The sequence below is a fragment of the Aythya ferina genome (genome assembly GCF_964211825.1).
Source record: "Aythya ferina genome assembly, chromosome: 7".
Classification (NCBI taxonomy): domain Eukaryota; kingdom Metazoa; phylum Chordata; class Aves; order Anseriformes; family Anatidae; genus Aythya; species Aythya ferina.
In genome coordinates, this window is record NC_140302.1 from 2,173,830 (window position 1) to 2,188,051 (window position 14,222).

At 37.2% G+C, this 14,222-nt stretch overlaps 1 protein-coding gene and 1 long non-coding RNA gene across 7 annotated transcripts in view; one reads left to right on the forward strand and one right to left on the reverse strand.

The window, feature by feature from the left end:
• ANK3 (ankyrin 3) overlaps positions 1 to 14,222 on the reverse strand; it is a 351,417-nt gene that overhangs the window by 291,571 nt on the left and 45,624 nt on the right. The window contains exon 1 of one of the 5 annotated variants that reach the window (XM_084526175.1): positions 945 to 3,028. The exons of 2 other annotated variants lie outside the window; for them this stretch is intronic. In XM_084526175.1, coding sequence (XP_084382301.1) covers positions 945 to 1,007 — 63 coding nt within the window. In that variant the 5' untranslated portion in view covers positions 1,008 to 3,028. Of the gene's footprint in view, positions 1 to 944; positions 3,029 to 14,222 lie in introns of those variants that run through there. 2 more of the 5 variants (XM_084526176.1, XM_084526173.1) reach the window with 2 other exon arrangements.
• The window catches only part of LOC311439891, a 74,285-nt gene that overhangs the window by 41,369 nt on the left and 18,694 nt on the right, over positions 1 to 14,222 (forward strand). The gene's annotated exons all lie outside the window — the stretch shown is intronic.

The window sequence follows — 14,222 nt, forward strand, 5'->3', positions numbered from 1 at the left end:
ACAATCTATTAAGTCCCTCACCAAGGAAATGGATTAAGTGTGAGGCTGTCACACACTTCAAATGATAGGAAGGCAAACACACTCAGAAAATAAAGGGTGGGAGTCTCAATATATTAACTACAACAATAATACGCCTTTCATATGCCTTTTTTTGACAGTAGTTGAGGTAATTCACATTATAAATTAATATACTTGGTTATTATTTAAAATAAGTAAAAAAAATGAAGAAGTAAGCTTCCTAGGTTTGATAATCTGGCTCTTGAGTATATAAACACATGAAAATTACCCATTTCAAAATGGGAGGAAGAAAATTAAATGGATTTCAGGAAAGCAAAAACTGCAACACAGAAGGCAATAATCTACCAAATGCATCCAAGTACAGTTTCAGGCAAACAGACAAGCCATGACATAAATGGTCTCCAATGAAACTGGAATTTTATTCCAGAGTTTAGTTTAGACACAAAATTTCTAAGCTCCAAAATATATAAAACCAATTGAAGTGACATACAATTAAATAATGTGTCTTTTTAAATAACTTCTTGTAAAACTTGATTTTCTTAGTGATGTCCCTAATATTCATTTCCAAGAACACATGTTGATTATCAGTCTTTCATTTAGATAAGGCTTCATTTAGATACCTGTTTACTTGTTAATCCTGGGTTTGGAATACACTAGGAAATCTACAGCTACACTGAAATTCTATGATTAACGTATTTAAACACTGGGGTATTTAAATAATGCAAAAATAACTGAGTTTTGATGGTATACTGATTCTAGCAGAGAACACACCCATCAGCATCTAGCATAAACAAAACCATCCCGATGCTACCATCATCCTTCTTCTATTATCCAAAGCCACTCCACACCCAGAAGCAAACTGCTTAGAACACAAAATGACTGAGGAAAAAAAAGCATTATGGAAGATTGTCTGTACAGGGAGTTACCTTTTTTCCTTTCTTTTTCCTGTGAGCTGGTTTAGCGTTTTTCTCCTTTGCTTCCTCACTCATTTTTCAGCAGGCAGATATACAGGGGAAGGGGAATAGAAGAGATCACTGCTTGTATTCCAACGTGCAAAGCCACTGCAAATATTCACAGCTCTGAAACCAAAGTCCATCTGCTGACGTTTCTCAGACAAGTAATAGAATAACTGCTGTTTAAAGCCAGTCTCTGCTCCTCCTGCACTGACTTGAATTGCTCATAGCCTTGCTGTTTTCTTCTGTGAGAAACTGGGTGTTCTCACATCAAGCAGTCTGTGATTCTTCTAAAGAGAAGAGAAAACATTTTCCTCTTTCATTCTTAACTAGTCTTCACTCCTGAGATAAGATCTTGACAACACTTCCTAGCTTGGTCATCCACAGTGCTTCCAGTCTCCTAAATGGGGTTGATGAACCACACAGAAATTAGCTGCAGACGGCTGACAAGTCTGAGAAGCATTCACCAGCGGATGATTTGCCGTTTCTTGCAGACGCAGAAAGTGAGCCTGAATCGCTCTGATTGCCGGTCGTGTACAATACCGACATGTGTTGAATGCATCAGGGCATGCCAGAAAAGGAAGCCTCCGAGAGTGATAAAAGATCAGGTTACTGGATCTTAAAGCCACTCCCAGGCAGATTCAAACAATAAAAGGCACAACACGCTGCTGAAGAAATTGCTAGATGAGACATTTACATTTCCAGCAGCTCCATATACCCATCCAAAGGACCTGCAAATTACCACTCTGAACGCACAGTTTAAAATATTAATTATTCATCTCATAAAAGCAGCAGCAATATTTCAGCAAAACACGTATTTACAACTATCCCTGCCTGTGAGAGCTTGCTCCTCCCTTGTATGCCTGTTCCTATGACAGGATTTGTAGTCTCTCCACTAATGCAGCGCTCTTTCACAGAAGTGTTACGTGCCTCATATGTGTGCATGACTGGCAGGTTTCAGATCATGTTTCCACATGCCGCTGCCCTACTCCACTGAACAGTTTGGCTACTTCCCTACAAGTCTCATGGAAAAAAAAGCAAGAGAGGTCAGAGACTTCATAATAATTCTCTCCAGTCTGTGCCCATTAAGCCACGTAACACACAGCCCATGCATTATCAACAGCCATGACAGCAGTTATTCACAAGATGTCTCATTTATGTCATTACCACACTTAGAATTGTGTACTTCTCTATACATACACGGACAGATTCCTATATTCCCCATTAGGAGCTCTCCTCCCACCAAGGAAGCTGGGAGGGGAGCTGGGAAGGGGGGAGGGGAAATACAGAACAGGTATCAGACATCACAAAATAGTGGTATGAGAGCAGTGGATGGGGCTGAGTTAGCAGTTCTCTAATCTGCCCATTGCTGAGGACTCTGGTCACATCATAGGTGCCCAGTTACAATGAAGTTTTTGTTCATTTGTTTTACCAGTTCACACGTGGTTGGTCTGATGGGCATGGGGATCACCATCAGAATCCTCTTTCTCCCATCTTCACACCTCCCCACCTTTCACTCCCATTTCTGTAGCATTTTACTCATGACAACCAACAAACATGCCACAGACAAAAAAAAAAAAAAAAAAAAAAAAAAAAAATTAATGCATGCTGTTTGCCTCAAAGCTTGTATCATTCTCTACAAATAATTTCAGTGAGCAACCACAACAGCACCATCACATGGAGGCTGTTCAGTGTGTGTGTTGCCAGCAAGTCCTCATGCCCACTGCCTGAATGTACTGGAAACAGGCCTGCACCACCTGAACCTGGGGCTCCACACTAAGGACAGTTACCCACATGAGCCCCATAAGGTTGATGTTTTGAGGAACTATACCTCATACGACGCAAAGTTTAAACAAACACGATCAAGAGACCACTGATAACTGATAAAATTTACCTCGAATCTTCTCTTAATTCATGAGCATACAATAGAATAGAATTTATACTTAAGCGGTATTTTTGTACAAAGTGCAAACAAGATGGATGATAAACAAATCCAGAAGTTTGATTTTCCCAGGCAATTGGATTTTAATGGCTGTCTCAGAGAGAGAAAAAGAACCCCAGCCGTTCCCAGTTTTGCCTTTTTTTTTTTTTTAATGTTATCTTAAAAACTGAAGTGCTCTCTGCTGGTTAACAGTGGGTAAAACAACGCTTAAACACTCAGAATACCACTCTATCCTAATCACATGAAAAACAAACTTCCTTTCTTCAAGGCTGTTTTTACTCTGCGTGCATACCCCTGGGCAACACTTAATATTTTCTGAAATAAGTCTGAATAGGTAGAGATCAAGTGCAATATAAGTGTTTTCCAAAACTAAGCTAAAGCTCTGCTACATTGAAATGACTAGTTAAAAGAAAGCATCTGTAATTTGTAGCATGCTTAGCTAATTGCATGCCTGTAAAGGCATTTTTAAAATGAAAAGCTCATAAAATAAAGCCATGATTCTGCATAAATAGAAATAAAGTCTCCTTCCCAAAGCAACCTGTTAGCTCTCAAGAAGTTGACACATGAAAACTATTCACTGTGCTCAAGTATGCAGGCTGAGGAATGTCACGGGTTCCTGCTGAACTTTGGTTATTTAGCTGTGTAGTTTTTGGTACAGTCCACGAGATAAAGATGTTTATTAGGCTTTAGGATTCTTCTGCCCTGCTGCTAACTTCCAGGGCACTTAATTATTTCTGAAACAGCAATACTCTCACAGGCTACCTATTACATAATCCCTTTTATTTTTCCTTTCTTCTCATTTTCTTTTGTTTTCACAAACATGAATAATCTCCCCAACATAGGTATATTTAGAACAAGAAGGAAAAATCCAGATGAAGAAATACAGATTTTATAGTCACAAGACACTCAGAGAAAGATCTCACACTTCTCTTCCCTCATATTGTTCAGTTAACCATAGCAACCCAGCTGAAATTTTATCGCATCTATCTTCTCCCATTTGAAGGAATCATTCATGTGTCAACATTGAACTCTTACGTGTTGTTTCATTTCCTCCATACCTTAAAAAATTGCCAAGTTTTTACTCCAGGTTAGGTCAATATGACAGCAGGAGAAGCTAACTATTAGATTAGGAAAGGCTTTCAAAAAATATATCTTCAAATCATGCTTTGATTTGATGTCCACAAAAATTATTTTTGGTAGGAAAACTATCTAGTGATTGCTGACATTTGTCCATCCATAAAATTATACTACAGAAATTATTCAAATTAATCTTCCATCCCCAGGCTTTCAGCATATTCTGAGCATATCTGCATATTTAAATGCCTAAGGTAATAAAAATGAAGTGAGAAAAAAAAATCAAATAGGATTGCCTGAAAAAATCAAGTCGTTACCATCCTGTTCCAGGAAAAGTCTCCTGTACATATTAAGTTGCTGCTGGTACACAATACCAGAATAAAAACAAAACAAAACAAAAAACAAGAAAAACACTGTTTTCTGAAACAGAACAGAAATCAAGGAAGATTTAGAATCAGAAGTGAGCTCCAATTTAAAAAAAAGACTGCAATACCCATGCAGAATTATATTAAGTGTTTTAAAGAATCACAGCCATTCATAAAGAATCTATGCTTAAATATACAGCAATGCTGCTGTGACCAAAGAAACAGTCTGATAAATGACAAATCACAATTACTATATCTACTGTCTATATGGTCCTTAAGTAATGCTCACAGAAGTTACTTCTTTGTGGAAATGCATCTTTATGTTCAGGTATATTCTGATAAGCTACAGCAAAGGAACAAGTTAACGCTTCGCAATCACATAGCTATTTGAAAAAGGAAATAAATACTATCATACTTTAAAACTCTTCAGATTACTGATGAGAACGCTGCTCCCTCTAACCTACTGCTTAATTACAGTAGAGTCTAGAAGTGAACTTTCACAACCTCGTTGATACATATCTACTAGGACAGGTCTATTTTTAAATCAAAATAACTCGCATAAGAGGACAACAGGATAGGCCAAGTTCTGTCTATCAGTACACTTCTATTTATAAATTAGAGTGACTTGCATGCAAGAACCAGGGGGGTACGCAACTTGTTATTGGTGACCTGTTTTGTAACTGTGTGCAAGGGGTTTTAAAAAGAACAGCTATGACAGAGTTGCGTGATTTACCAAAACATCCAAATAGCTGAACAACTTCACAGTCCAACTAAAGGACTGCTAGCTTGGAGAAAGCAGAACAGAGGAAAAAAAGCCAGCTTGCTTTTTATCTGGGTAGAAGTCTGCAAAAATAATTTAAAAGCACTCAATGTTTACTGTCAAACCACTTTACAGATTGACTGCCTAGTATTTTCTCTTGCATCTCAAGCAATGTTCTTTATCACAACAAGGCAAAATTGAAGGTTAAATCCGGTATTACTTCAACAGGAATGGAGTATGTACTGAGACTAGAAGGCAAATGAACTCTAATCCAATCTCTTACAAAAGAAAAGAAAAAAAAATACAATTACAAGTCATACCCCTTTTATGAATATTTTCACAACTGTGAAAAAAAGCATTTTGAAAAGACATTGAAGGCTAAAAGACAGTTTTGAGGTCAATATGAATTCATTTTCGAATGCCATTAGTTGATTTTCATGTTTAAAAAGACACAATATAAGTACTACCATTACTGACTTTGTTAACTTTTATGACGATGAAAATACACAGCCCATGTGCTAATCTGCTCATTTGCAGAGGTGCCTATATGTAGAGGTTCATTATCTCATACAACGAGAAAAAACCAAACCCAGTAAAAACTACTAGCTTGAATATAAATTATAGAATGGTGGTCACCACTTGGTAACCATGGCTGGTTACTATAAACTCAACTAACAAACTGAACGTTTTTCTGGCCTAAAAATCCCATGTTGGAGACTGGCATTGACCCACTCAGTCTCCCTGCTCCTTTGAACAGGAAGTGTAGCAATCATTCAGACCTGAAACAGTAGCATTCTAGGAGAGAAGCAGAAGTGAAATAAAGACACGGAGGAAGAGTCTTCTGATAAATTCTCGATAAAGTACAGGAGAGTTTGCAGCTCCCTATCAGAAAAGAGGTTACTGTGACTCCCTGAGGAGTGCGAATACTTATATCAAAAAAATGTAGTCTCTGCTGAGGTAAACTAACTGAAAATAAAACAGAAACAAAGATATGGCAACCCAGATTTTAACTCAGGTTAAGTAGTTAAAATTAATTTGTGTATTGAAGGGCTGAACATGAGATACTCACATGAATCAAACCCAAGCTGTCTCGTCTTCACAGTTACTTTAACATATGTTAGCTAACTGAAGTTAAGAGCCTTGAGGACAAACATATCCCTTGGGGATGGAACTGAAGGGAGTCTGGGAGTGAAGCCCAGAGTAGCTGGGAAGTTACTCTGTGGGAGAGAGAAAGCTAAGAGATTAAATTGCTTCCCTTGCTCCCTTGAGAGAGGAATTAGCTTGCTTTAAAACAACCCTCAGCAAATGAGGTTTGCAAGAATTTCAGTTCACTAACAAGAGAATACAAAACCAAAAATTAGGTAAGTAACAGTCATACATAAAAATGCATTAGGTGGTGCAAATTAATTCTCTACCAGCTGTGTTTGAAAACAGTTACAGAAAGAACATACCTTATATCCAAGCTCTATAAATTTTTATTCACATGCTAATAGATTCTTAGGACAGATTCTGGTTTTGATTTTACTCTTTGCATTTTGCAAGACTATGAATATATTTTATAGGGGGTTCTTTGAAGGTTCAACCTATAAAACAGACCGTTCTACTCAGTTAAGATCGCAGGTTTTATACAGATGAGAGAGAAAAAGAACAGCCTATTTCAAACTGATTTGCCCCCATAAGCATGGGGATAAAAAGCCCCAACCTACAAACAGTACTTGCAATCACATATTTCAGTGATCCTTTGTGTCAGAAACCATGGCAGGATTTGGAAGTTGCCAGCTCAGTGTGTATGAGGAGCTTCCCAGCATGTAGCATCTTCCCATGTTTACATTCAGGAAAGAGGAGGAGGCAAACCAGCTGAGAGGCTGCCTCTCTTGGACCTCTCTTGGAGTTGGTTTTGACCATGCTGTGTAGCAGTGCTGTGGTCAGGCAAGATGCAGGTCACCAGTTGGGTCATCAGGCAACAGAGTCCCAGAACAGCACATCTCTGTGGATGGTGTGCTAATATCAACCCAGTTAAGACAAGTATGTGAGACAATGAAAGACAAGAAATGGAAGTGTAGCTATGCATAAGTGCACGTGCAGCCCTTTGTTCTGCAAAATCATGCTTATTTTGACAGTAACAGAAAAAGAAGAACAGCAGCAGCTTCACAAGCCAGGAAAATGGCATAAGCTTTCATGAGAGATGATTCACAATCCTACAATTCAATGAACTAGTAAGAACTGAACAACCTGAATTCAGTGCTGATTTAAAAGGCCTCAGTCTGCAAGATTTTATTTTATTTTTTTTAATCTAGACTCATCCAATTTTACTGGTAATATCACAGCAACAGCAAGCTGAGCAGTTGTCTTTTAAACGATAGAAAAAAAGTTATAACATTGGAAAAGCTCTGCTTTGGGACCACATTTGGAGTATAATGTGGGAACGTTATGCTAGTAAGAATATCTAATTTTTTCTCTCCCTAATTATGGAGAAAAATGCAAGTCATGACATTTCCATTAGGTAACAAAGGTAACAATTTCTTCACTTCTTACCTTTTTATTTTAAAACATGTTGTATATACCCACTCTAAAAATTTAAAACTGCTAGAAAAGCATTAAGTGGTAGCACTAACTGAAAAATGTGTAACATTCAAACTAGAAGTTTCCACTGGGGAATGTAAGAACAAAACATTTTTAGTCTCATTTATGCCTGACAATGCTTGAAGTATATACAGAAGGTGATACTTAGGTTTTCAAGAAGCTTTCATTCACCTGTTCCCACAAGGAGGTCTTAGAAGACTTAAAAATCTCTTCTGCTCGAAGACTTACAATGACCCATGCAAGTCTGGCCCAGAAAGAAATAGCAAGTGTGAAGAACCAAGACCAAAGCAGGAATGAAGGCTAAAAAGATGAACTCAAGTCTCAGCTGAGGCAAATCCACATTAAAAAAAAAAAAAAAATCAGGAACAAGTAAGTTTTGACATTCTCTGTTTTAATTCCAAATTAGACCTGAAACAGAGAAACTTTAAAACATTATCCTGAAGAATTCCTTCAGATCATCTCATAAGTTGTTCCAGAAGTGTTTCAAACAAGTTTAGATAAACTTGTTTTTTTTAGATAAACTTGTTTGGATATCTGAAATACATGCATATAAATCTATATCTGAAATTTGAGAAGATCGATGTTGTCCTTGCCTATTCATTTATTGCCCCCCCCCCCCCAGCAAACTGACCAACTGTCATCTGCCCAAGAAAACAGAAAAGAAAACAGCCTGAAAGCGTGCAATATCTTTCTCCTGCTTCATGTTTTAGGAAATTAAGAGAGAAGTTGAAACAATGTCATTTTCATGGTAAACACAACTTTTGTTGTTGTTTTTGAAAACCTCCCACAAGAAAAGCAGGGTTTTTTTTGACTAGCTATAACACACATAGAATAGGTGAAATGATGGCCATAATTATTTCAGAGAGGCAAATAAGCCACATCCTATTCACATTCTAGGCTGTATGCTAGCCATGATTAGATTTTTCTCATTAGAAGATATGTGGATGGGAATAAATTCAGAGATAATGGAGCGGCTGGGGAGACAAGACCAGAGCGAGTGCACAAGAGGTCAAACAAATGCATTAAACTCAATTATTCAGGAATATCAAAAAAGAAAGAAAATAATCATGACAGTCCATAACACTGTGCCCATAATTGCAGGTGTCCCAGAGATTCTGAGCATCAAATGAGCAACAAACGTCTGTGCGTGCTGGGGGGGAAGGAAGGCAGTATGTTGTTTGAAGTCTCACGTATGTAACATGAGTTTGGAATTTCATCTTGTTCCCAACATGGCAATATGTGCTGCATCTACCAGAAAGGAAGAATTTTCTTTACAAGACCAGCAATTTAAAAACACACATGATCAGGATTGCTTTTAAGCTGCCCTGGGTTACCATCTATCAATTTAAAATGTCCATTTCTTGCAATTATGAAAGTAATTTACATACAGTTCAAAAAGAAAAACTCTCACCCGTAAAGGTCCGTCAAATATTCTCTTAAACAGAGCTGAATCAATATTAACAATTTCTTCATACAATCTGTTGATCTATGACACCATTTAATATAGAGATTTATACCTAAAACACGTCAAAGGCTTAAAACAAACTTGTAAATTATAATTTTCATGTCTTATATCTTTTATTTTCTTATGTCCAACAATCTTTTCAAACATACAACTACATGAAATATTCAAGTCAAAAACAAACATTTCATGTAAACAAAAAAGCTACAAAACCATGCAGTAGAACCAGCTAAAAATGCCTTTCCTTTAAGCTCATGTGAAGGAAAAACAGCCCCCAGAAATAAGTGAAGTACATGAATGTATTCTTGTTCAGTTTCTGCAATCACAAATCTAATCCGTCATGCAGAATATGGATTTTTAATTTTAGCCAAAGGCCAATCCGAGTTTGAGTTGTTAGTAGTTTAGAAGAGCTTCAAAAGAAAGGAAGATCTTCAACTTCTCAAAACGATCAGATAAAGCTTTAGAATTCATACAATTAATTCATCAACACTTATATATAAAGCACAACTGGATATGATAGAAGGTATCCATAGTATCAAAGTTGCTCCCTTTTATTTTACATACTTCAGGATTAGCTTTATTGAAATCTATGAGGAAAAGCTAAATGAAGGGAGCAAACCAAGAAAATGCCTCCTAGACAGTTAACTAAAAATTCAAGAAACCCCAAAGATTGTTTTACCTATGCAAGCTACACTCAAAAAAAAAAAAAAAAAGTCCTTTAATTTAACATGGGTGTTCTCCTATTTCATATTTCAGACCCTGTAATTCATTACTAGTTTTAAATGCAATTATACCCCACTGAAAAGAACCATTTTGGAGAGTCTGTTTTTCTCACCCTCCAATCCTAATTTTTAATTGGCGATATAATAGATCAACTCCCCATAATGGGAATTGGTAAGTGATCTTATGGTCTTTATCCTAACATGCTAGCTTTTTCATTTTGATGTCTCCCAAGTGGGAGATGAGGAGTGAGAGGGCAGCTGAGTGTATGGAAGTATTCAACAGTGGAAGGCAAAGAAGTCCTCGAAGTCAGTAAATGTTTTCTTTATCCCAGACATATTTTTCTATTCCTCTCAGCAGTTGGAAGGTGAGTGGAAGGAAGAAGCCATTTAAATAACTAAAATATAAGACGGTCTTTGTCATGATAGTATATAAAGCTTACATACACGAACTGAAACGTAACATGCACCTAAGGCCTAGAGTTCCACACCTATGCAATTTTTATTTTTGTTTTAAATGGTACCACAGAAACACTCATCCTAAGCAAAGAAGCAGCAGAAAAGGAAAATAACTGTCTTTCTGTAAGCATGCAGCCTGGTTCGTGAGGCAAAAAGAAGAATTTGTAGTGATTCACATCTTGCAAACGTTGCAGCTATGACATGACAAGTTACACAACTGAAAGGACTCTGAATGTGACAGTTTTACCAAGTTGTTGGAAAGGAGAAGCATCTGCACTGCACTTATAATGTACAGCCTGTCCTCTTCCAGAAATGCTCATTTCACCACCAAGGGGCAAAGAGATGCTATAGGCAGTCCCTTCTGGTCACGGCTTCCTGCTTAAGAGCATTGTTTGCTTTTTCAACCACCGCTGTTACAGTCTTATTCAACTGAACATATTCTTTCCTTTAGTGCTCTTTTAAACTGTGTTTTACTTCTCTGTGCAAAATGTTTACTCAAATACTCTTCAGTGCTCACCAGTTATCCAAGGAATATGTATGTCAAGCCCTCTTGAGAATTTTCTGTAGTGCCAGTCCTACAGTTCAAACAAAAGCTCCCTTCCAGAGAGAACTTTGCTGCATTCAGCAACATTGCATGCATTCTTCAGTGTATTTCTTCACCACAATTAATTGCACACCATTGCAGCTGGCTTTTTTTTTTTTTTTTAAACCTTCCTGTGAGGTCGCCTTCAATGCCCCTAGTCAAGCTCACTTTGTTCTTTTCTTTGTTGTTCTTTTGGTGTTGTTTTTTTGTTTGTTTGTTTGGTTTGGTTTTGTTTTTGTTTTTGTTTTGTGTCCCCCCCCCCCCCCCCCCCGACATCATTCTGGAGCTTGTAGTTAATTACTCCTGTCTTTCCATCTCCCATCTGCAGTCCCAATCATTATACTACTCTAAAAGACTACTGTAGGAAAAGACACTTCCAAGGTACAGAAGAATTAGAAGTCTAAACCCTTTAATAAGACAGCAGATACCAGAGGTCTGCTAAAGAAGTATATAACAAACAGCCACTAGCTGATAGATAACGTAAGAAAACTGACTGGAGAGGTCAGCAAGAAGGTGAAGGGCTCTCTCCTGCTCACTGTCTCAAAATTCTTAACTTCTCTGACCTCCAAGGGCTTCCCACCATCTCATTCCTGTTTGGAGAGCTGCTAATATAAGCCTCATTGCCTGCACTTCTGTAGCCATACCAAAGAAGATACACGTGTGAAATACTCTGAAAGGACCTGCTCCTCTGGTCTCCAAATGGCAGTGTTCATCACGTTTACTGCCATTTTCCATGGTGAAAGTCACAATGGTGTCTAGAGTATGTATAATTTGCAGCTTTCTAGTCAAAACTGAATGAACAGTAATGCACAGGTACAAGTCCTCCACATGATAGCATAAAGAAAAATACTAGCATTGTTTTCAAAACCAACATAACAGTTTATTACATTTTTTTTCAGCACCAACATAGACTGAGTTTCCAAAAAAGTTAAACCGAATTTTTCAGGGCCGCCATCTTAAATTCATGCAGTTCATATGCACACTTTCCACTACAATTATAAATGCCCTCTTTTTTCTTTTATTCTTTTTTTCAATATTTAGCAAATATTCAAAATTAAAAATACATTTAGTCAACTTTCAGGTATAATTTCCACAAATACAATACTGCTCTTCTAAAAATTTAAATATAGAAAATTAGCATAAAGTTTTTCAAGCTCAAAATTGGTGAATTATGGCTATGAAAGTATCTTAGAAATGATCCTTCCATCCAGACTTCAATAGAGCATAAAAACTGACATAGATAACATTTTCACTATAATAATGACAAATTGAGTAAGTTCCTAAATTCATTTCCCTATTTTTCCTCATCTGTTCACTTTTTTTGCGCTGCATTATCATTAACCTGAAAATTCTCAAGAGAACTATGCCCTCAATAATATCTCTGATCTCACCAAAAACAAGTAGAGGTGTCCAAAAAAAATAGCTAAACATTAGTTTTAAATACACGTTCTTGTTCTAAGTAGGAGAAACACCTGCAACAAAAACCTGACTGAAAGCACTGACTGTGACCTTAAGGCAATTTGTTTTATTATTACTTTTCACTTAGCTCACTACTCACTAGTTAATCCCTCAAAATAATTCCATGGGATCATTGCAAGAAAAATAATGCCACATTCTTAATATTTTCATGTGCCACACAAACTAGCATTCTTGTTCAAAGAGTATCTTCCTAGTTCAGCAGTCACGCCCTCTAACGTTTTCTCAGGACAAATCCTTGCATATCACCCTCATGCCATCTCCACATTATTTATATGGCAATACTTGCAGCATCTTCTTGCTGGAAAAAAAAAAAAAGGACCACAAGAGTATTCAACAGAAATGGCAATACTTGTTCGGATAACAGGAGGCATTAGCAGGAACAGCTTTCCATATGCTGCTTTAATAAAGTTCACACCTCGCTATCTGCATATGGCCTTGTTCTTCAGACTAAGTTTCAGCTTCTATTTATACAATTCTGATAGCCAGAAAAGCAGTTTAAGTTTCATTAATTACCATGACATGCAAGTCATAACTACCGTTAGCTAGAAACGTTGTGCTTATGACCTTTTTCAAAGAATTAGTGGCTGACCAAGTGAACTGATTAACATCATTTGAGTATTAAACTCCAGGGTACATCCTAAATGCTTCACAGAGACATCATTATGAACATGTTTTTAGAAAAACATAAAACAGCAAAGTACATACAGCATACATAGCATCTTTTTATGCACTGAAATATCTCCAATTTATGTAACAATTCATTTTCAAGTTGCAAAAATTAGCTAGCAAACACAATTTAAAGTTGTGGATATTTTTCATAATTTAAAGATGGAGAGCAGTATTCACTTTGACAGCTTATATACTGATTCATTCGATCATGCCAAACATGGATAGAGGAATTACACTGAAAGTAAAATTTTATTCACTTTATTACACTTATCCAATTCCATTATATGCACAAGGAGTTAGAACTGCCATCTAATTTTTCTTCTGTGGCATAGTACATGTGCTATTCTTTTCAAAAGCAGTTTAAAAGTAACTCTGCTATTTGCATGTTTTTTCATTTGAGGTTCCTCCATTTCACTCCCCTAACATAAAATTTTCCCTTTAAATGAGTTATTCCCCACTCTCTCCTCCACTGTTTAATCTAATGCTTCCTCATTTGGGTGCAATGTTCTGTCTCAGCAAAACTGAAGCTTCATACAAGCCAGCCAATTTTGAATAGACTCCTCCATTCTCACCTGCCTCTTCTATGTGCCTTCTGTATACAAATCAGCTCCTTCCATGTGCCATCTTGGTTGTAGATCTGACTTTGCCTTCTGCACACATACCAGCCTCTGGGATCAGGGCTCATGAGAGTTCTGTGATGTTCATCCATTTTAGCATGAGACGCTTGTGATTTCTAGTCTTTGTTCCTGCATCCATCTTGGAGAGCTTCTTGGTTCTTGCCACTCACACCCCTCCCCACCTTTACAATTTTGATGGATTCTTAAGACTTGCCTTTTAGACCTGCTGTTTCATTCCTTTCCAGGCACAGGTGAATACCTGCTCACTTTCAACTTTTACACCTCAGCCTCTGTCACATTCTGCATAACATCACAAATAATGCATTCTCATGCACGTAACATCTGCCCAGTTGTGTGGCTTATTTTACGTAAGAGTCTTTTACCATCTTGTCATATTTACTTTTTCAATTTCTGGACTGTTATGTTCCCCAATTTATCTCTTCCCATGGGTTTTTAGCCTTTAAGGTCTTTCTCACAATCCACCCTCATTTAACCCAGCGTGGTTACTTTTCCCAGTATGTTTCTAAACAGCTTAATCA